Raw genomic sequence first — 24,810 nt, forward strand, 5'->3', positions numbered from 1 at the left:
ACATAAATTTCGCCTTAACCGTCCTCTTTAGGAGGTGTGAACCAGCCTATGCAATGAAAAGAAAAATGAACCGATTTTAAGAATGAAGCGTAGAAAAGAAAAACCTATATATATATATATATATATATATACATACACCTATACCTATGCAATTTGGAAAGTATAAATAGTAAGGAAAAAATTGAATCTATGGTTTTACATAAAAAAAAAAAAAAAAAAAAATTAAATTAATGCAACAATTAAGGAAAAATTAATTACAATTGATTTTAGGTCCTCTTTATTTGTAGATGTTGGTAAATGTTCGTTCAAAATACTGAATTTCCATTGCAAACTCTAAAAACTAAATTTTGCTTTCGCTACAAAATGTTCTTTCGCCAGAAAACTAATCACGGTTCACGAGCCAAAGGTACTGATATTTCTGAGCTAAAAATTAAAAAGATTCCAGACAAACTTGCATTGCCAGTTTATAAGTATAGAGCACTCGATTCAAATAAAATTCAGGCACAAACAAAAATCAACTTCAGAACATATCTCCATCGAATATATAAATTTATTATTTTTGTTAACGATCAACTTTTGAATAAGAAAATTTTCGCTGTTTCTCTGGCGAATACTATGCCCATCACTTTGAACTTTGTTATCAGCCTTTCTTAACTTTTCTTAACGTTTCTATCAAGAAGTATTTGTTGCTGACAACTGCCCTAACAGCATGAATAAGGATAATAGGATACAGATATCTTGTCGTTTTCGACTTTAAACTGAGCCCGGTTTGACACTTCATTTGAGAGAATAGAAATAAATTGTTCATTTTTGTTGGAAACCATTTCCCCCCAAATAGAATGCTTTCCTCCTTTCGATTTACTTTAAACTTCTCTGCTAAGATGTAAAGTTCTTTTTCTTACAACGATACACGCGGCTCTGACTAATTGACTTATGTTAATCTAAGTTATGACACTGGCCTCAAAGACTTTTCCCGGGGACGAAGTTCCTTCCTTGGAGAGTCTTCGAGGGTGTTGGGGATCGTCAACGTGCAGACCTCTTCTTCACCACTTAGTCAGCTACTTAGGAGGTCTGGCACGCAACCTTTCGGTTGTCGAAAAGTAAAGATAGTGTGCGGTAATGGGCGCCTGCAGTCAGCTGCATTGATTACTTCTTCTAATACAATAAATCCAAGGGGAAGGGGGAGGGGGGCGTTACTAGGGGTGCCTGAAAAGCAAGTGTTAAATTGCGAAGTATATGGACATGCGAATGCCGATAATTTTAAAGCGTCCACTTCGGTGGGAGTTGCTATGTCCAATCACAATTTGAACGCAGCAGTTTAATTAATGTATGAGGCTTGACCGCTTGGATGCGGCTCTTCAAGCAGTACTCGTGATGGCTGTCGTTATCCCTAAATGCGGGGCCATTTAAATAATTAGAGGTGTTTGATTAGTCTCGCCCTGGTCAGAGGGGAAAGTTCCGACCATAGCGGAACTTTCAATATGTTACCCAGTGCTCGGAACAGACCCCCTCTCCTGCAGACTTGTCTTGCAAGACTACGGATCGTCCAATTTAATTATATTAATTGCCAATGGAATTGCTAAGGAATGCGTTTGATTAAGGCTTTAAGCCAAGGGCGAACGTTAAACATCGATATATAATCTATCCTCAGAGACTCTGATTGATTGCTGAGAGGTAGTGAATGTATCAGGGTGGTGGGGAGGGGATAGCCCCATCTTATGTCAGATGAAATGCGAGAAAGATGCGAATTGTAGTTCAAGTAATGAATTGGCTTAAAGATTAATTGCGAGTCCAAAATAACTCATTTTGAACGCAATTCCATCGGTGATTGCACTACCATGGGATTTTCCTATCCTGCCTTGATTGCATATCGGCTAATGCAGTCGCTATGATATTTTGTATTGAGAATCGAAGACGTAATCAATTCTTCATCTGTTTCAGTGCATCTGTTGTCGTTTTTTTCTTGCTTACATATGCATCTACCGCGAAGAAATGTTGAATAATTGTTTTCATCCCTGACTCAATAGATATATGATTTTATCTTTCAATTCTCATTTAAAACAGATAAAGTATTTGAAAGGTCTCAGAGCTTAGCTTTGCTTTGCTTTTTCTAAAATATTTCAAGCAGAATGAATTTGACGACCTATTCGTGATTCTTATATCTATTGAAAATCGTAATAATGAATTTTGGAATTGTTTTGCTACTTACCATTTTTCTCATGTATTTGAACTAAAGATTTGAAACTTTGTTGGGCTCTCGCCAAGCTGTACTGACCCTGTGATAAGGCCTGAATATGTGATTTAAAAATTCCAAAAACAAAAGCAAAAATCCACCACAAAAATCATTAACAAACACAAACGTACAACACTTACCTTTGTGGCGCCAAATTGTATTCGTGCTTTGCCCTTGACCAGAGTGGCAGCAATTTGCATTATAACAGCCTCAACAGTATATGCCGAACTCCAGCCCTGTTTCGTCAATAATTCCATACAAATGGCTCCACCAACTAATACATAACCACCTATTGTATCAATTATTATTGATGATTAATGATAAGATATATATATATATATATATATATATAATTGATAAATATTGTCATTGATTTTATAGAAGAATGCCGTTACCTGATATAATAGGATGCACAACACGAACAAATGGTGGTTCAAATGGATAAGTCTCTTTAAAGATAATATTCAATAGGATACTATCTTTGCCTTCTTTCTCTTTAAGCATTATTAAATCGTTGTGCAAAGGACTGTCGGGATCAACCGACTTTAAACGTATATTCCATTCATAAATTGAATCATTTACTAATTCTATTGAATACATGTTACTCTTGAACGAATCTGAACGATAAATATCACGTAATTCTTTCATTAGACGATCAGTAGCTTGTACCGAACCGGAAACTGAACCCTATTATTATTTAAATGATAATAATTATTATTAAAATTAAATTCAATTCTCGATTTTACCAAAATATATTTACCTTTAAGTAATCCTGTCTTTGACTTTGTCGCAGTCTTTCTAAGGTGGCTAAATGTTCAACTTCCATATCGTCCTTCTGCAATATATATATATATATATATATATATATGTATGTATTTATATGTTATATAAAATAAAAATTCAAATTTGTCTTTGATCGATTTTTCTCTAATCCACACCTTTTCTATATCGATGAATATATATATATATATATATATGATATATATGATTACAAGTGTAGAACATACCATCATAAGTAAATATATCAAATTAACTTTGCGACCTCATAAACTGACTTTTCATTTTCGAATCTCATTTATAAATTTTAATAAGTTCAACTTTCTTAACTTAATAGGTAGTAGAAAATTATATTCGACATTGGCCCCGGGAGCTTTTGTTCCCCACCATCACTTTCCTCTTGAAGAAATCTCACAAAAAAAGAAAAAAAAAACAAGGGCAAAAAAGATTTTTTTTTTTTTGATATGGTGAAAGATAGGATGGGCGTGGTCAGTTTTTTTTCTAGCAAGATTATCCGTAGAATAGAAGCAGAAACGATTTTCATTGTATCTGTTGAATATTCTGAGTAATAAGTTAGATAACTATTTTTTTCCGCTTTTGAGAACAGAAATACTCTCAGTTTACGTTGTGCTATACATACGCGTGTGCTTGGATCAAATTTGGTTTCTATTCAATATTAACTTGCGCGCAGAAAGCCTCAAAATTTTTACCAAATTTACAGATGACATTAAAATTTTTGCAACCGTGAGAATGTTTATCACATGCCAGCAAGCCTGGATCAATTCACAATTTGATACTGATCACGAATATATATATATATATATATATATGTATATATACTTTATAGAGCCTCTCGAGCTTCATTTTGAATGTTGTAAGCAACACCGTCCTTTTGGAGTGAAAAATTGTCACATTTTTTTCTAATTTTCGATTAATCCGCAGCTTCAGAACGACGAGGATGATAAGAGCAAAGAACTTCTCTGACATGATTATATCAGTTCCGTTATTCGTCTTTCTATCTTCATATCATATCATATCATATCATATCATATCACATATCATTTCATATATTTCATGCTAAAGGTATTTAATAAATCCAACACATCTCCTATGTGTAATAGATATAGAAGAGTCAAATAAAATCCAAGCCAGGACTTTATTATTATATTTTACCTTATTTGCACTGCGCACATCGTCCATTTCCAAGGGCAGATCCTCATCAATTTCACTCTCTTGCTCGCTATCGGCGACCGGATCTTCGATTTCATCTTGATCTGATTCTATATCTTCAATCTGCTGCTGTTGTTCTACTGCCGCTGCTGCTGTAGGCTGCTGATGCAACGATGACGCACTAGATGGCGGTGGCAATTGAAACGGTATGGTTAAATTGTCTATATCGGGCGGCAGTGGTACATTGTGCAGGCGGCATAATTCGCGCAATAATATGCCAACCTAAATGAAACAACAATCAATCAAAATAATATAATAGAGAATCAAATATTTCTATTTAAAATCAATGAATGAATGAATGAATGAATAAATGAATGAATGAATGTATCCCGCTTCACCTGATTTATGACATGATTATCACGTCCATTTGTATTACTAAGAATTTGTACAGCATTTGTTACGCTTGTTTCTTCACTTTCCGCAAACCACACAGGCGGTGACGATGGATACGTTTCCTAAAATATAATAAAAAAAAAACAAAACGAAAAAATATCTTAAATACAATACAAATTTTTCTCTTTCGCTTATTTATTATATAATAATGTTTAGGCGTCTTAATTTCAAGAGATATTATTGAATTTTCGAGAGTAGCGACCATCCGTGCATCATTCGTTAACAACTAAGTCTGTAACTCTCTCTACCCGGTTTCCCATTTTGCCATTGTCTTCATATCTTAATTATTTTAAAATTATAATAAATTTCAATCATTAATCACACTATACACACGCAATTTTGCTTAAAAAATAAGCAAGGACCTTATAATCGGGCAACGCCGACCATTGGATAGCCTACATCACTTCGCTTAGTACAATTATTTACTCGTTTTTTGTAGTAAAAATTACACATTACATATTTTCATGCAAAGGCATACTTTTGATGAAAGCCCCGCCCCACCACGGGTTTTGCAGAATGCTCGCTCAAAACTTAGGAAATATAATTTACTTCTTAAAAATTTTATTATGCCTCACAGGTTCCGTCATAGAAAACTAGAAATTACACTTTATTATATATATTAGGGTCGCAAAAATAGACTTATGTGATCTAAATTCTCTGCCTTTCAATTCAGTATATCAAAATACCATTACTGGGCGAATTTTGTCGAGAAATTTTGAAAATTCCAATTTTTTTTTTTCCATTTCCACGACTTTTCAAAATAAGGCATTAGTGACGGACTGATAGAAAAAGCGAACCAAACCGAACAATTCAATGCACGAAATTTCATTCAAATATTTCGAGAATTATGACCTGTTGGTTGAATATAAAAAGATATGATTAGGATTCTGATTCGATTGATATAATGAAAAGTGGCTGTATCTTAAGCCCTTCTATTAGTTACATGCATCCGCAGAAACTTAATATACCCTGGATCTCAAGCGAATGAGAGTTATAATAACCGAAATCGCCGTAACTGACAACAATGAGTTTCGTTAACTAAGCAATTACTTGATGATATATAAAAGCTGTAAAATTTGCTTATATATGTATGTATATGGGCTAATTTATAGTATATAGCAAAGAGCAAAGAGAGAAGAATGCTTTTATTCAAATAATAAAGGTACAGAGAGAGAGAGAGAGAGAGAGAGAGAGAGAGAAAGAAAGAGAGAGAGAGAGAGAGAGAGAAGACATTCGCATTTCGAAGCGACAACTTTCTGAAATTTTGAAGACCCAACGCAACAGATAACAGTGATCAATTCAGTTAACCAACTATTAATAAGAAATAATATGTATCTGATCGTGGATTTCACCATTTAATTGTCGCTTAGCTTTCAAATAGATCGAAAGGTATTAAACAGTTTTCAATGGAAATTGTTGATACTTATGAGTCCATAAGTTAATTGCTTTCCTACGAAATTCTCATACAAAATAGGGATAGATTGAGCTCTGGCGGAATCTTGTACACTTATGGAATATGTAGGTAAGTAAACAAGACGGACGGACGGACGGACGGTCACATATGTCAAGATTGATCCAAAATTCGATTCTGATCAATAATAGGTATATATATATAAACGTTTTTAATCTTTTCGTTAAGCGCCAAAATTTGCATCGGCAAGTATCTGTATCTGTATTATACACATTGCTAATATTGAGAGGCATTTAATAAAACTGGGATAACTGTTCGAAATTATTCCATATTTGAATAAAACTTTTCTTATTTAGCCATTCTAATTATAATTATATATCATCCAGTTCCATCTTTCTTGCAGTCTGATTTCACAAAAAATATGATATACTCGGATATTCATAATTTTGAACTGCCCTCGTGTTATGCTTTTAAATGTTTCTACTTGCGATGGCACTTCAACTTTATTCCACACATAATTACTCTCATTTTCATTAGTGTCGCTTCTTATACATTCATATTCACCTTGTTATGCATTGAATTTCTATTTCTTCAACGTTCAAATTATATATAAATAAATGTATGTACACCTGACACGCTGTAATATTAATATAAAAATAAAAATTGAAATAAAATGCACAATGGTATCATTCCGTAGTTAAAGGGAACAGACGCGTTTTATTTTGAGGTTAAGGACACAATATAACCAATGTTTGTCATGGTTCGTACATTTTATCCTATCTTGAATTACGATATTTTTCCACAACCCATGCGATTAGAGCGTCCTCTTTAATCAATCGCAGACGGACATTTGATCCATTAATTGTTCCACTATTAATTAATTAACGTAGCATCCATTTACATATATATATGTTTTTAATTAGCCTCCTTATGCCAATGGTTCAAAGTGACTTTTATTTTCGAGCGCAATAATTGTGATAAGAACATTTTTCTCTTTTCCGATTATCTATGGACCATAGCGCATATTCACTTAAAAACAGAGTATATAATATATAGTATGGTGGCGTTGCAAATGTTTGAGCGAATGTGATGTTACATCAAGACTCTGTTAACAGACTCTATTACATTTTCATCTATACAAATAAGGGGACTGAGAGAGCAAATAGTTAAGTTACTGTTAATTAACAGCGTCACAGCAGAAAGGCCATAATGACCTACTAGTTTGAATTTTAAGCAAAATATTTGATCACTGACTTTGTCATTTGCCTGTCTTTGATTCCATCCTGTAGCCCTTTCATTTAATACTACCCGCACTTATATAGTTTATTGAGAAAATAGTATTCGTCACGTTCGCCATATTTAATACTAAATTAATATATTCTTACTTAACTTGTCTCGCTGACTGACTCCATTTTGAATATATATATATAGAAAGTTTAACTCTATTACAATCCACTATCATCGTAACTAAGTATGCGTGTAGTAGACTTTCAGTCTGATTAGATGTAAGGAATTTTCCGAAATATCGATTGATTTAAAAGCAAGTTATTCGGTATATAAATGAGTTCGCAGTGTTGAAAATGTGATTGCTTCATAAAGCGCGCGCGCCTCGCGCATTCGATTCTTTCGCCATTTCAAAAATAGATGTTCTTGACTTTGATCTTTTTATGGTGTAATTTTTAATGGCTTATAAGCTATCGCTCGTTATATATCAAAGTGTAAAGAGATGGATGTTAATTACCGACATCTACGGCACTGCATGTCATTCTGCTTGAAATTAGACAAAAAATACAGTTGAAGGCATCGAAATGCTTAAGTTGGCTTGGTATTACAATGTATTAAGGTATATGCCAATAGTTAGATAACGGTTTGCAAAATTCCATGGAAAAAAGTCATGCAGTCATGTGGACGATGAATATTCCGGCGCTCAGCGAAAAGTGTTGAGTAAACAAATTCCAAGTTTATTGGACGAAAATCAAAAATGAATTCAAAAAAGACTTTGTTGCACGATTAAGAATAAATCAACAAACAATTTCAATTCGATTGCATGCAACAGCAAAGATACGAAACAGATATGAAAAATGTGTTCGTTCACTCCTTAAGCTAAACTAAGAGAATAAAAATTGTTTGATTGGCCTACTTGCCTACACTCTTTTCGGGTTAGTATAGATAGATAGGAAGTATTATTAGCGACGAAAAGAAAAAGATTCATGTACGGCAATAAAAGTATAGGTTGCTCAAAGACAATCATTCGCATTTTTTGTAAAAGCCAAAGAACATTTATCCTCAGCATGTGGTGCGGCGCTTTCGGTTAGATTGGAAAGGAGTAATCTGGTGAGAGTGTTACATCTGAAAAATATCAATCGCTGCGCTTGGGGAAACGAGCAAACTATATGCCAGCATAGCAGTCTGAAAAATGGTTTGCCTTCACGATAACACACCCGTTGATATACTGCAACAGTATAACTGCCAAGTAAGCGGTTTTCAATTGGGACTGAGAATTATCCTCAATTGCGGATTACTGTTTCGACGTGGCCATCCCCAATTAGCATTTGTTGTCGTGCTGATTCAATTGTATTTCGCGGATCAGTAGTGCACACTATGGTCCGAAATGTCAGTTCTCTGATACAAAAGTATTGAAAAGTTAAATGAGATTATTTTTCGAGTAAAATTTCAATTTTTAGCATATTTCAGATATTTAAATAATTTTTTTTTTTTTAAATAAAAATAATTTTTTTTTTATTTTTAAAATACATACAACAGAATATTTTTATGCAAATATAAGACTTTTATTAAACATTACACTTCAATTCATTATCAAAAACTTGCTGAATTTTTCCTCATAACCTGCAAAAAAACACCTAACGAAATAAATATCTCGCAAAAGTATACGCTTGAAATTAATTCCCATTTTTGGATCTTGTGGGTGTTCAACAAAGAAAAAATTCTAATGCATAGGTAAAAACTTGGTCAGTAAAATAAATTCCAAGATTTTTAGAAAAAATGATTTTATATATTAGACGTTTGCAAGAATTTTGATCAGTGACTTTTACACGCTAAATTGGTAAAGAAATGAGTAATAGAAGTGTACGCGTGTAACACGGTTGAACCTTCTTCTTGACCTTCTTCTATATAAAATAACAGTTTTCCCATTTAATATTATTGATGTATTCAGCAGCGTACTCCAACGCAAATCGTGAAGCGCTCAAAATTCGTACTTCCTTCTTTCAAATGCATCGCTTTTGAAGAAATCCGCTTTAAAAGCCCCCATACACGCAAATTCGGCGGCTTAAAAGTGGCGACAGGAATTGACTGAAACCTCCATGTTTTGCTCACTTGTTGCAAAAGTTGTCCAGGATACACTTTTGCAGCTCGATTGGGAAGCCCTGCCACACCACGTGTACTCATTAGACAAGGTAACTTCTGGTTGCCGCTTCCTCAGGCCGATGCATCATGACTCGGCGAGCCATGCGTGTTCGCAAACTTGAAGAATTAATTGCGTAAATGGGTCGATGAATGGATGGATCGCTGGCAAACCAATATAAGGAAAATATTGTAAAATGTCATGGAAAGTGATGGAAACGATTTTGATTAATATATATTGCATCAAATTTCCCACAATAAAGGCATTTTTCAATGATCAACATCTTGGCGAACACCTCATCTAATATATATAGAATTTGAGTTTTGCATATTTCGTATTACAAAATTGATGTAGGGATTGATTAGAGCCTCTCTTTCTCATATATTCACTTCCTGTTTCTATATTTTTTACACATGTTGCTCATTCCCGCTGGCTCGAACAACTGTAGTAAGCGCTATGAAGCGACGAATTCGACGAGCAAGTCTGCTTGAAAATGCATCGGACAATTTCAATTTTGACTTTTGATTTGTCGTATAACGGTAAATTGTATGCAATAAATAAGAAAATTATTTTTGTATTGGTATGAAATACCTTTTCGCCAAAAAGAATGCTATTGCGGACCATAGTGCAGCGCTTCAGAAGCTATTTGATAGATATTCTATCTCGAAACCATGATATTTCCATCGGGATGGCACATACTTACTAAGGTACTCGATAAATGAATGAATGAGAAAATGAGATCAAAGATACTAATTATGGTTCGTTTTTATTAAGCTTTGCATAGACATACATATAAGTTATTTGTATACCGAATAGATAAAAGCGAATAAAAGTGCTAAAATTCCGAATATGTTCTCTTCAGTTCATAGCGGAATGCGGTAAGCAAATGAAAAAAGTTGAAAAAAAGTAAACAAGAAAAAGATTAGATGGCAGAGAATCTATTATCAAGAGGAAAAATCAACGCGGTCTGGTAATAATGTTGACAATATTACCTGTCCGCTTACCGCTATGAACTTTTCCTTATGAGTCATCGCATACAGTCTAAGGCTGCCAGCCTGATGCAAAAAAAAAAAAAAAAAAAAAAATTTGAATAACGTTTAAAAAGCATTACTTCATGTTTATTCTATGGTAGCGGACGAGCAAAATTTGGGTTAAATAAAAAAAATATCTTATCGCACTTAACACGTTCTCTCTTTCAATCGGTGGCAATACATATGATGTATGAAAATATGAAAAAAGCGATTATCGATTCCCTTCCCCTAAAATATATACATACACAGACTGATATATAAATAAATAATAAATATAATAGTCAGTTAGTTGTGGCTGGATGGGTATTTAAATTTTAGAGAAAAATAATTGTATGTATGTGTAAGTATAGTAGATGACACGAGCTGGAAAATTTATAATTTAACCTTTAATTAAAGCATTTAATCAAATCAATAATATGCCTATATAAACTTGATTACACACATGCATCGGGCAACGAATAGATGCTCGTTGAAGTGCTTGTAAATGTCAAAACAATACTTGGCTTTGTTTCGCTGCTTACAGTGCACGATTACCCTGTGTATTTATTGTAATGTAATAATGACTTTTATTACAAAGCGAAACCGATGAACGTCATAAACACTCTTTTAACAACACTACCACCAAGTCTGTAATTCATGTAATAAAAAATTTGTTAATTAAATTTCAAAAATGTTTGATTTCTTTTTTTTTCTTTTTTTTTTTTTTTAACGAATTACTTTACACTTAACTAGACCGTGGCACTCATTTTGATTAATCAGCAGCAGCGCAGATTAGATGGAAGAGGATATTAGTTATCATGTTCCTTAAGGTATAAATGAAATATAATGATATTTTAATGTGCTGGGGCCCATGTAACAGAGTCCGAATGGAAAACTCGATGCGTGCTCGTGGGGTGGCCAGCACACGTCAATACAGGAATTTGAGGAAAATAATTTTTTTCATGTTACGTTTTTCAAAGATTTTAAAACGCTATTGTAGCCAAATAAATTGTAACTTTTTTTCCTTTTAATATCTACTCTCCTCCGGGATAACAAGTTAATTGATGATTACCGCCGCCCAAGAAATGTAGAATTTCTCGAGAAAAATATTAGATACTTGCTTGTATTTTGATCAGCGACATCTATTGATCAAAATGATAAAGCAATGGCAAATATCACAGCACTCCCCCCATCTCGGTATAATTTTTTTTTTTTTTTTTTTTCATAATGTATGTAACACTCAAAAGGAAGCTTCAGCCTACCCTATAAAATATATATATATATTCTTGATTAGCGCTAAATTCTGAATTGATTTAGCAATGTCTGTCCGTCTATGTGATGATGTGTGTTATTGGCACTCTCCTGGTCGGAAATATGAAGATAACGACTTGAAATTTGGCAATGGAAACATTGGCAGTTTCTGGACGCAGGTTGGTATTGAAAATGGGCCGAATCGGTTAAAGTGGAAGCGCACAGTGGCGCGTAAAATTTTGCATTTTTCCTCGTTACTCGGAAATTATGACAGTTAGAAGGCAGAATTTTCCCACACTTTTACTGGACGATGCCCTCTACCTCCTTATGTGCAAAAATGGAAGAAAAAAAAGTCCGCAACACGCCCACAACAAGTTTGCAAATGATTGCATTTTGTTTTTTCACTCATACTTGTCATAAAGGGAAACAAGACCGAATGTTTAAGACTATTTTATACACTCCCTAAATGAAGATACAATGTCTGCCTAAAAATGGGGTAAATTTTAAAAGTGAATAAGATAGGACGCCGCGATTAATTTTTGTTTAATAATACCAACGATATAGGTATCAAATAGAAGAACTTGGAGAGTAGAATGCGAAAAATATATATGATGGGTATGCGAGATATGGCCCGCGCCGAATATAACTTTCTTACTTGTTGTGATTATCTTTACAAAATCAATTATTTTGTAATTATGTTATGACATTTGCATGCCCATAATAGATACTTGGAGGATCCGACAAGGTTTTTTATTTTGGCCTGTCGTCATGCTAACCTTATATACGTCCGTCCGTACAGTTGATAAAATTTTATCGCAATTAAGAATAACGCGTACCACGAACATTGCAATTATGATGTGCATTGATTCTCGGCAGCAATAAAGAGGAATTTGATTTTCATTATAAAAATGATACTCAGCGATTATATCCGATCCATTCTTATCGCTACATATTTTCTCTAATATACACGCGATGACGTTTTATATGAAATGCAATAAAATCTTTAAAAAATTGCGCTGAAACAATTCAATCGGCTCCGATATGCATGAAAGATAATGGACAGGGAAGTGAATGGATAGAAATCAAGTTCTCTTAAGGTTAATTGATTATAGTAATAATAGTGACATTCTAATCTGCATTTGATCATCCTATACGTATAAGTCCGCTCGTTAAAGTGTACATAGCTTCGTTTCTGAACTTTGAATAGTTGAAATACTGGGACAAAAGAAAACAACGTCCTTTTGCACGGAAAGTGTGTTTTTTTTTTTTTTTCTTCTGCTTCTGCTTAATTCGAAGGAGAGTACAAGTGGAGAAGAGTTGCTACGAGTAATAAATATTCGGTAAGCTATCGCATCGCATGCAGACGCTCTACCTCACTTGACTGACTTGAGTCAACTGGGCATAATGTATATTATGAGTTGCTCGAACTCGGCATGTGCAGCAGGTGTTATAATAAGTCGATAATCGCAATTTCAGTTAGCATGACAGTTGTTAGAAGGCGTTAAACGCGATCACCAAACTAGATTGTGTTATTCTTCTCAGTTAATTTTATTGAATCGATACATTATTATTATCGCCCGAGAGCGTTCCTTCTTGTGCTCTCAATTTTCTTTACTACGGATAGCAGATCAAGATCAATTTTCCTTTCGACTACATCGAGTTCATATATTCTCTGAGTTGGTTATTATTTGCGATTTTTTTTTTTTTTGCCTTTCTCTTGAAAAACAAAAAAAAAAAAAAACCTCATGAACAACACTAGATGACGAAGTAAGAAATATGGAAGTATGAGAAACTGATGTCGCACCAATGTAATAATGTATGTCTGTAATCTTAAGATTTGACATATTCCTGATGCTAGTGGAGAAAAAGTATTGAGACTATTACTTTTGGGTAGATTAGTATGACTGATATAAATTTCGAGTAATAGAAGCGTTTTTTTTTTTTTGTAAATGAATAACAACAATGTTGTTTTCAGTAAATTATCGTTGGTTGACTTGTAGTACGATTTTCACTGGATTATTAAATTGTCTTCGGATCGTAAGCATAAAGAGAGCAAGGGTTCATCGTTTCTTCTACGCAATGTTGTTTGTCAAATAAATTGCAAACTTTTGAAACAAGACGAGAAGACACGCAATTGTTTATATTAATCGTTCCGTTGTACAAGCAATATGTACAAGGTCTTTTTACGAGGTCTTTGTCACTTTTTGTTGATGCTTCCATCAGTAGATGGTAGATGATTGATGACCTTCTTCAACACGGTTCGTCTTCGGCTACATCACTGCCTTCATTAAATAATTTAAAGCACCTTCCAAGGCTTTGTGATCTTGATAAATCCTCCTCACCTCCGTAACATTTCATTTCTAGTTCAATTTGATGCAAACGCAATAGATTCAACACATCGATACATCGACATCATAGCACGCGGGTATATAGAATTGCGTTGCAGCGTTAACAAGGGGTCAAACGGGTCATCATCGATAAATTGAAAAAGTATTTGTCTTATATTGTTTTGATGCGTTGTCACGAATAAAGGGCCTTAAGAGTTGAATTATAGCGATTGCTCCGAAACTTAGTTAATGTTAAACGTGATCCACCTTAAGAAGAAGAAGACGAAGAAGAAAAAAAAATGTCAATCAAAGAACGCATCTGAAAACAAACAATCTTGAATAAAGACGATTGAGCAAAAGGCAAAATAACTCACAGAGGAAGTAAACATTAGTTAGGAGGCTGTTTCCAATAGCACAGATGAGTGCTACACACGTTAAATGATAGGGTAGAGCGCATGGAGGGACTCACAAGAACACCCACGAAAGAAAAAGTAAAAATAAAATCGTTCTTCCATCGGATGGGAAGTGAATAGAGTCCAAAAAGATCCATATCGATACCGCAATCACTTTGGCACAAAGTTCACTGCCCTTGTATTTGATGGGGCGAGAAAATTGTGATCTATTTATGTGGTAGGTAGAACCTGGAAAAACGATTCATAAGAAACGCTATCAACACAATAATTAATCGATTTGCAGCATCATTCGCTTATTCAAAAAACAACCACAATATCAAGGGACATGAAAGCGCGTCAGCGCATAAGGCCAAATCAGTTTCTCGACAAAAATAATAATCGTGAGTCTTACTCGCCACACTCGACCATTTGCGATTGCGATCGATGCTTGCATCGATGGGTCAGATGCTCGCTGAGCAGCGCTTAAGTTCGTACAAAAAGTAATCATACGTGACGTGGTATTCACTTATCAGCCAAGAGATAAGGAAAATGTATACCCTGCGATGGAGCGCCCTTTTTATTACTTCCTCTGAATTTACATTTTTTTATGTTTATATATGTATATAAATGGTACGATATTATCTGTTGATTCAGTCAGTTTGTATGCTGTGGGGAGGAGGTTTGGAGAGCTGGTTTGTTTTAATTTTTTTTTTTTTTTTTGTTAAATTCCTTCTCTAGTTAACGGAAACATACAAACTCCAAATACATGTAATTTCCCCTCCCCCGGCAGGATTGGTAGATTCTTCTTCATGAAAATTTCTGCACGTGCGAGTTGATAGCAATCATAAATGTGTTTTTTCAATTATTTAATGAACATAAAATGAGTGGTGGTGCAACGGATTCGATAAAACGTGAAAATCGCATGAAAAAAATCATAAAAAGATCGACTTTTTAGACGCTAAAGAAATACTTTTCCATTCTAGGTATTTTAGAAGACAAACTATGATATATAAATAAATAATGTTCATGATGGATATATATATATATATATCTAGTAACATAGATAAAAATATATCTCGTCGAAGAAGTTGTTTGATTGTTCGTCATTTTATTTGCTCATGTTGTTGTTATATTATTAAATAAAAAAAAAATAATCAAAAAAAAAAAATTAAAAGATATTTGGATATCTTTATACTGTGGGATAGATTTGCATTTTAGGTTATTGATTGAGGGGGCGTTTACGTCAAAACAACAACAACAACAACAACAACAACAACAACTCAATGATACAAAGTCTGTATACAAAGTCGGTATACATATGTATGTTTGTATGTTATGTATGCATTTTTCTCCTATTTTTTTTTTTTTTTTAATTAAAGTTAAGCCCTTAGTGCGAAAGATCGGCACCGATTTACTTCAATTTTGTATATGATCATGTAACAACTGACAAGAAATTTTCAAATATTTTCATATATATATACATATATATATATATATATATATATATATAAATATTTATGTATATGTTTCGCTTATGGTTATTTTATTTGCGTTTTTAAAGGTATTTAAATCAGCCCACCTACATGCATAGATAGGTAGATACATTTTGCTCGTTCGAAACCTTCGCTTATCGTTTGTATGTATGTATGTATTTCATTTCCTTAATATTGTCATTGTCATCATTCGCTTAGGTAAGTGAAAAAGAAAAGAAAAAGAAATATACATAGTTTAACTTTCTTTAAGAGAAAGTTTTTCTTCTTCCCTGCTAGAGTTCCGTTTTTTTCTTATTTTTTTTATACCCTACAACATCACATTTGGTAAAATTATATTAAATTTTGTACAGATGTTTGTACAATGCTCGGAATGCGTTATGTGATAATTTCGAATCGATTTAAGCTTATCTGTCCCTCTGTCCATTTGATGTCGATCTACAAATTACAATTTTTGGGAATATGCACTGACACTGACTTATTCTATATCTCTTGACCTATTGAGGAACGCATTGCATTGAATCAAAACGCATCACGATTTATCAAATTTCGAGAGAAATGTTTTAAAAATAATATCAAAATCCAGGACAGACAGAGGTAGAAGGCAAGCTTAAATCGATTCAGAAAATAATTCAGAATGTTATACATATATATTCTCGGAATACAATTTGCATCGCAGGTAGTGCAGAGTATAAGTTTCTTGTAGTAAAACTAGCGGTGTATTCCATGTTACCGTTAACCATGCGATAAGATGCAATAAAAGGCTATATTTAATTAAAAAGACGTGTAAAAAAATACTGAAAAATTTTAAAAATTCCACAATGCATACGAACTATATATACTTATATAAATAAGTACAATTTCCATTTTTACTAACAATATACATCTAATGTATCACAATATTTTGAAATTAGATTTCAATATGCAGAAGGCAGATTTACATTTACCTAATATACATATTAATTTCTTTCGATCGTTCTGAGAGTATATTGCTTTAACTTTCCCAAAAAATATTAAGATTATGTAAATGAAAAGTTTTACTTTCCGTCAGTATCGTTCTGTGGACGCGACGGGAGGCGATTCAAAACGTGACTGATCGATCCGGTCTAAGTTTATTAAATATTGTTTCCTTTTCGAAGAGCTTGATATTCTTTATTCATTTCTATAACGAAAAATTATATATTAGACTATCTTGCTTATCGTATTAAGACTACGCATTCTCATGAGAGATCTGATTTCGTTCGAAAGGATCGAAAAAATAAATCGATGTAATCCAAATTTTAACACAGTAAATTTGGCCTGATTTTTATCACATATTATATACACGTTGCCCGGTGTGTTATTATTTATAAAAAAAATCGCTTCAAAAGAGATCACTTTCTTCATCTAAATTTTTCGCATTCGTGGGCCTCGTACGAGAAGTGATTGTAAGAACAATTCGTGGAAATAAAATTTCATTCTTTTGAAATATACATATATACATAATATATAGGAATGGACAAATTTGCCTGCCTCGATTGGCGAGTTTATCTCAAGTCATTCTCGGCTTTGATATAGCGTTATTGCAAGTAAGCGTTATTTAGGGGCGAATAATATCGTTTTGAATTATGTTCTAAAATGCCGTGATACGTATACATGCAAAACAGGTGAGTCATTCTTGGCGTTGCATATATCCGCACCAGATTGATGCACCCTTATCACAAGGGATTTAGAAATGGATAATATGGTCTTGAATCATGCTTTAAAACCCATATCATTGAAGAAATTGATCTATTGCTTGTGATATGTATACATGAGAGATAGGCAATTCCAAATTAAAGATGTCTTGGCACGCTGATCTATCTATCAATTTCTATTTTAAGTGTTTATAAGTGACCTAATAAGTATACATGTATGTGCTGAGTTTTAATATAAATTATGTTTTAACCATTATAATGAGATTTGTGTATCGATTATGTTCATATTCCTGATCAGTTGCAATTAGCTAAAAATGCATACAACGGGAGTAAATTCCTGTTTTGTGATGCGTTCGCGGACGGGGCCGGGCATAATTATATCGATCTATTGATTCTATCGTCTATGGTTCAGAACTTAACTGAAAGGCTGCTTTGTCGTTGTTAAATTGCTAATGCGTATCCCAATGATCGTGACGACGATAGCTACCAATGAATTGTCGGTTTCAATATACATTTCAACCTATAATAATGATAATGATAATATGTAACATTGGCAAATTGCATCATTTCTTTACATCATTTTTTACAACAGATTAGAAGTAGAACTGAAAATGCAAAAAAAAAAAAAAAGTTAAATATATTATATTCATTCGGCTGTGATCGGCTGTGTCTTATTTAAAAAATAAAAACAAAAAAAAAAAAAAAATGTATAAAATTGAAATTTTGATTGATTACTCTATACTTTTGCTTGGGCATAGACGGTTTTTTCCACTTTTGTACATTTATTGCCGTCTCACTCATACAAGCGAATATTATTATTTTTATCGTTATTATGATGTCCTTTAATGAATCAATCCATAATAATACCATACGAATAAAGGATAAATGATCTCGATGAACTTTCTCCTAGGTATGGGAAACGTGTTTTCGACGGCATCCCGCATAAAGTCTTACTTTTAAAATGTTTTTATATGAAAAAAAAAAAAAAAAATTTTTTTTTTTTTCAATTTTAAAACTTTTTCTCGACAAAAATCGCTAAATAATAATTGTAATATTTTGTCATATCAAATTAATGTGAAAAATTTGAACGGAATCGGTCATCCCACATACAAGTAAGTCTTTAAGTTCTAAATTTCAATTCATGAAAATTGATTCTTAGCAATAATTTGATGTAAAAATTAATTTTATCAAATTTGAATCGATATCGGTTGAGATTTTTCGGGTCCCTAATATAAACGTGTTCCTATGAGCATATGCACATAGTAACCAAATATAATTTTTGATGAATGTATGATGAAAATAAATGAAACATTGTATTAGACGAGAATTGAAGAATTACAAGAACAAAAATATCAAATATCATAATTAATTTAAATGTAAAATGCAAAAAAATTACCCTTTTATATAACTATCGTATAACCTTTCTTGAAGAAGAATAGCATTATATAAAATGATTTGATCGCGTGACCTTAACACACCTGATATATGCAAATTGTAGCCAGCTATTGGCTTCATTTCCCTTTGACAATCATTTCTAAGTAATGCCTTGTGGTTATGGTATTTATTTCGGTTATGGAGCTTATCTCTCCATTTAGTAATAGAAATTTCACCCTTTCTACGCGAAATATGCTCACCTTTTGTTCACTTTTTTGAGATAACTGCCTGCCTGCCGGCCTTTCGATTAGCTTTTCGATTAAGATGCAGTGTTTCGGTTGAGTGAGTTGTAAAATTTAGTAACTTATTCTACGCTTCACTAAAATTTGAAAAAAATGGCTATATATAAATTATGTCCTCTATTGAACTAGGGCTTCAGGGTCAATTAACGTAAAACAAGATCATTTATTTTCGATAATGTATTAGGGATGTCCCCCCGTCAACCGTGATAAATATTTATGTTTAAGACCTAACCGTCACTAATAGTCAACCTGTAGAATTTCATTCCATATTTGGATTTATTCCTTTTCTTGTATTGTCGGAAACTTAGTCGACCTAGAAATCATGACGTAGATTCATCTAAGAAATATTTTTTTATCTGGCGAATATGCTCTTTTTGAAAGTTTCATCAAATTGGGTGAACGAATGGAAACACTATCTACATCATCATCATTCACATATCGTAATAATTGTTGAAAACAGTGATCTTGCAAAAACCATAATCCGAAAAAATGTTCATAAAACGGTTTTTAACGGTTTGTCTGAATTTAATTTGCGATCTCTATCCGCCTGAGTGGCCGAAGGCGAAGAATCTCGACTAGCAACTCAATGGTCGTGGGTTCGAATCTCAAGTGCAGTTGTTTTTTTAATAAAAGCCGATAGCCTTAGATGCTAGTGCTTTTAAGAGTTTAGTCTTAGAATTTATTTCTTCGGCGAAATTAATAATAAAAATAATAATAATAATAATTTGCGATGCTTGTCTTGTAGTGGGCAGCCCTTTACTTTCGAACAAATGTCTGTCGCAGTAATACATTTTTAGATGGTCTAACTTTTCGGAAAAAATTTCATTATTATTATTAGCTTGTGAACTTGAATGCGAATCGACTACAACAACAAAAGAAAGCCCGACAGAATAGATTACATGAAATATTGGCCAAGTTTATCAAGTAAATTTTAATTCGAAGTATAATTGAAATAAAATAATTGTGTCACACACACACCTAGCGAAAATTATTCCATCATTTATTATTGAGAAAAAGAGTGAAGAGTTTATTATATTAAGTGTTTGCAAGAGTTTTGTTCAGCGACTTTTACAGGTAAATATTACAAAGAAATGGGAAACACCAGTGTACAGTGTAACGATTGAATCCGATGGTTCTGACTTTTCTCTGCATAAAACAACAGTTTTCCATTTTATGTTATGGATTTATTCAGCATACGCTGACGCTAATTATGGAGCGCTCAAAATATTTCCAAATGCATTGCTATTCTGCTGCAAAAGCCCAAACACACACAAACACACGCACACATTCAGAGGCTTATGGTGACGCTGTTCCATCATATCGCAACTGCCATTTTTAGTTTCAATGACTTAAAAGTGGCGATAGGAATTGACTGAAACCGCTATGTTTTGCTCACTTATTCCAAGAGTTGTCCAAGATACACTCCTGCACCTCGAAAGGAAAGTTGCGCCAGACAACGTGCACTCACTAGACAAGGCACCTTCTGATTGCCGCTTGTTCAGGTCAATGAAGCATGGCTTTGGCGGTCACGAGGGTTCGCAAAGTTGAAAAGGTACGAAAATGGGTCGGTGAATAGATTGGATCGCCGCCAAATCAATATAAATACAACATTATAAAATGTTATGGAAAATGATGGAAACTATTCTAATTAATACATATTGTACCAATTTCAATGATCAACATTCTTGCAAACACCTGGTACACCATAATGATAATAAATTCAACAGAGAAATACATTGTTTTAATTGTTTTATGATGCTAAGAATATAATAGGACATCGTTTGCGTCTACAAGCACACGCAATGGATATCTATAGCCGTCACTTAAATCAAAGGATTAAATATATGCGCCTCTTACGCGCCCCCTTTTTTTTTTTTTTTTTTTTTTTTTTTTTAAAGCTTCATGTGAAGATATTTGCACGAGCTAAGGCTTAAAGGTACCTGAGAAAATAAGTGTTTGAGGATGGTGGATGGCTTCGGAACGAGTATGATTTTCATGTCAGACTTTATTGTTATAAACTCTAAATTACCTTAAGTAATATGGGTGGCTTTATGATAACGAAGCCATAGTTTCAGATAATGTATTTTTATTGAATCTTATAAAGTATAGAAGAAAATAGTTTAATGCGTCAAATTGTTTAATTAGTTTTTAGTAAACATTAAAAATGTCATGCTTGTCGCCCGCCCTATACACAATTATTTAAACATTCTCGTGACAAGTACATATTTGTTCTTACTTAACGAATGTTTGATACATATATACCGTCTTTCTTTGTATAGCCTTGTATAGCCTTGTTAAGGGTTCGTTACAAGACAAGCACTAATAAACCATAATATTTATTCGATAAGTCCCATTGATAACAAGAATATTATGATATCATATTTTGAAAACATCAATCGCTTTGCAACGCATAAGTATATTTTCGAATTCGACGTTAGCACAACACACAAAAGCACCAAAGGTAAGGCAAGAGAGAGAGAGAACATTGGTAAAGCAGTAGTGAAGATGCAGTTTATCCTCCTTTCTAAAACTATATCTACTTAAATTTTATACGAGTTTTGAACGCGTATCCCCTTTGTTTTCCCGCATTGAATGTCGTTATAATTGCAAGGAACGCTTTCGTAATTTAAACGGATGCAATTGAACCAAAGATTTTATATAAATTTGATACGAACGTCAAAGAAAATATTTTTGTATAGTTGGGTAATGTTTACAAGATTTTTAATAAAATATTACATCTACAACGAAAATATTGAAAAAAAAAACAAAAATAAATAAATAAAAAATAAAAAAAACCAAAAAATGATATGAAATGAAACGAACAAAAACACAACAAGACATCGTATAACAGCACAATGACTTACCGTAATGTTGGCATGAATGTCATAACGTTTGCCATTTTTGCCAATAAACCGACATGTAAGTTCGTCTACACTCGAATTGAGAATTTGAAAACGTTCGTGATTTTTGGTGAAGATCTTCTCCAATGTTTTTATTTCCAATTTCAATGTATTCAGACACGCCATGGTGTCCAAATTATGGAGGAGTAATGCAAAAACGCAACAAAGCACAGAGGAGCTAATGCTACAGTTTTGTTGCTACTGATATTGGCGATGATGATGAGAACGATGGCGACGATGGTTGACGAAGTAACTCAACTTGATAAAGTTGAAAAAAAAAAAACAAAACAAAACAAAACAAAAAAAACTCCAGCGACAAAGAAGTGAAAAAGGAAAATGGTTAATAGTGGATTAATATTGATACTGGTTGCTTGTTAATGCCTTTTTTTTTTTTTATTTATTTTTTTCTTTATTGCGTTTAATGGAGTTGGCCAAATAAAAAGAGAAGAAAAAAATTTGCTGTAAAAATGCTGGCTCCAAGAGAAAATCAACTGGATTTGTTTTGTTAATATGTGAACGCGATTCGAGCGATATTATTTTTTGTTGTTGTTGTTGATGTTGTTGTTGTTGTTGTTGTCGTCGTCGTCGTCGCTGTTGTTGCTGCTGTATATACTTTTGTTTTTCTTCACAGACCTCGTACGTACACACACTCAGCCAGTCTATACAACTATACACGATTTTCTTCCTTTGATTTTGTTCGTTTTTTCCGTTTACTCCATTAGAGATCACACATATGCATACGTAAACGCGAGCAAAATAATGCCCATCAATGCTACGTCAACGCTTTTTACTAAATTTTCCCCTCTAGGATTGCTTTTAATTTTGTTTTTTTTGTTTTTCTGTTTTTATTTTTTCTTACAAAACCCACACAACGCGCGTAGAGAGTGCAAGTACTAGCCCGATTAAGCGGTGACAATTATAGTAGTTTTATAGTAATTATTATTACATTTAGTTTACTGTAAAGTGCGTTTTGCTTTCTCTTTGTCTCCGTCAAGCATTATTCACCCTTTGTGTTGGTTGTATATATCACCTATACATAAGCATATAATAACTGTAGTTGTTTGGGAGCCTTACACAGAAAGCGAATACAAATAATATTCACACCGCTGTACACCGTTGTTGTCAGTTATGGCTCCACTTTTACACACACGCACGCACGCACGCACGCACGCAAACACTCGTTCACGTTCATACAACACATCGATCGTCTAAAAATTGAAATAACACTTTTCTTTGTTTTTTTTTTTTTTTTTTTCTTCTTCCTCTTGTACTATGCTACTATAAATCTGGTAAGTTTTCTGGATACAATAGAAAAAAAAAAAAAAATTAAATAAAATTCAATCGAAATATAAGTCAAAATTCCCGGATTTAGTAGATATAACAACAAAACTTTCTATGACACCGAAAATGTTTTCGATATTAATATTATTAATAAAATTCACTCGAAAGCTAACAATAGGCCAAGGTTTTCGGTTACAATCGTCTAATAACTCCACAGATGAGTATCCGCAGTCTTTCACATACGTTGCTTACATTCTGTCAGACTTAAATTTTATCACGACACAAATACGTTCGTTCGTGTTTTAACAAAATTTATATAAAAATAATTTCACAATTAACAAAAAGTTTACGATTTGATTTTACGATTTTCGCCAAGACAGTAAAATATTATTATACAAAAAAAATAAAAAAAAAAATATGACAAAAAGGACAGAAAAAGAAACATAGAAAAGCAAATTAAAATCAAATCAATGAAACGAGCACACTTGAACTCACTGACGACGATAACTATACATTATGTACGTGTGTGCGTGTTTATGTGTGCGCATTAAATACACTAGCACCAACAACACGAATTAAACGAAAAAAAAATGGTTCTGTCTTATGCTTGGCTGGTCGTAAAAGTATTTATTTTTCTCTTTCATAAGTTTTTCTTTGCTTTTTTTTCTTTTCCCATATTATCTGTATTGACTATTGATTATAATTATAAACACGTTAACGGCATTTTAACGGCTTAGTACCTTTTTATTTTAGTTACATCTATTTAAAAAAAAAAATTAGACATATGAATACGAAAATATATCACTTTTGCCGAACGATGGCTACTAGCTACACAACGTTTTTCTTTTTTCTCTTGTCGAAGAGAACCGATTATTTATTCTAGCGAAAAGCGATTATTTTGTTTAGTAATTGTCGTTGACCTATGTAGTTGCCACCTACTATCGTAGGTAATCGCCACCTAGTACCGTATGTGGTTGTTGTTTTACAATTTTAATTTTTGTTTACATTATAAGAACATACGTGGTTGTTTTTTTTTAAATAAAAGCGCATCTATTTTGTTGTTGGAGAAGACCATTCGCAATTTGTTTATTAATTATTATTTCTTATGGATTTATATTTATTTTTTTCTTAATTAATAATTTCTTATATTACATATGAATTTTAAAATAAAATTTTGTATTACATTTAAATTACATTTATAAAATTTGATCAAAATTCATGTTTTTAAACTTATTATATGGTTATATACGCAAAGAAATCTACAAGCTGGCATAGCATGCTTTTGAAATTAATCTTTCAAATGCCACAACGAAACTCTTAAATGTAAACTTTATGAATCATGTAACGTGGCGTAGCATCAAAGTTGACATAACTGTTATTAATTTTAACTGCTTCGTTA

The 24,810-nt window shown here is 33.0% G+C and overlaps 1 protein-coding gene across 5 annotated transcripts; it reads right to left on the reverse strand.

Annotated features, from left to right (window-relative positions):
- On the reverse strand, positions 1–24,249 carry LOC119645197 (ubiquitin-conjugating enzyme E2 Q2). Of its 5 annotated transcripts, none has more exons than XM_038045219.1 (9): positions 24,152–24,249; positions 22,095–23,428; positions 4,579–4,695; positions 4,184–4,462; positions 2,994–3,068; positions 2,629–2,920; positions 2,374–2,522; positions 2,210–2,288; positions 1–46 (listed from the first exon to the last, which is right to left on the reverse strand). In XM_038045219.1, exons 2-9 carry the CDS (start codon positions 22,254–22,256, stop codon positions 15–17), a joined length of 1,185 nt encoding a protein of 394 aa, XP_037901147.1. In that variant the 5' UTR covers positions 22,257–23,428; positions 24,152–24,249; the 3' UTR covers positions 1–14. The 5 variants fall into 5 exon arrangements, with proteins under 5 accessions (XP_037901147.1, XP_037901155.1, XP_037901138.1 ...); XM_038045227.1 differs by lacking the exon at positions 24,152–24,249 and adding an exon at positions 23,664–24,010; XM_038045210.1 differs by lacking the exon at positions 24,152–24,249 and adding an exon at positions 23,608–24,010.
- Between the last annotated feature and the right edge of the window lie 561 nt (positions 24,250–24,810).

This window comes from Glossina fuscipes, unplaced genomic scaffold (genome assembly GCF_014805625.2).
Source record: "Glossina fuscipes isolate IAEA_lab_2018 unplaced genomic scaffold, Yale_Gfus_2 0, whole genome shotgun sequence".
NCBI lineage: Eukaryota > Metazoa > Arthropoda > Insecta > Diptera > Glossinidae > Glossina > Glossina fuscipes.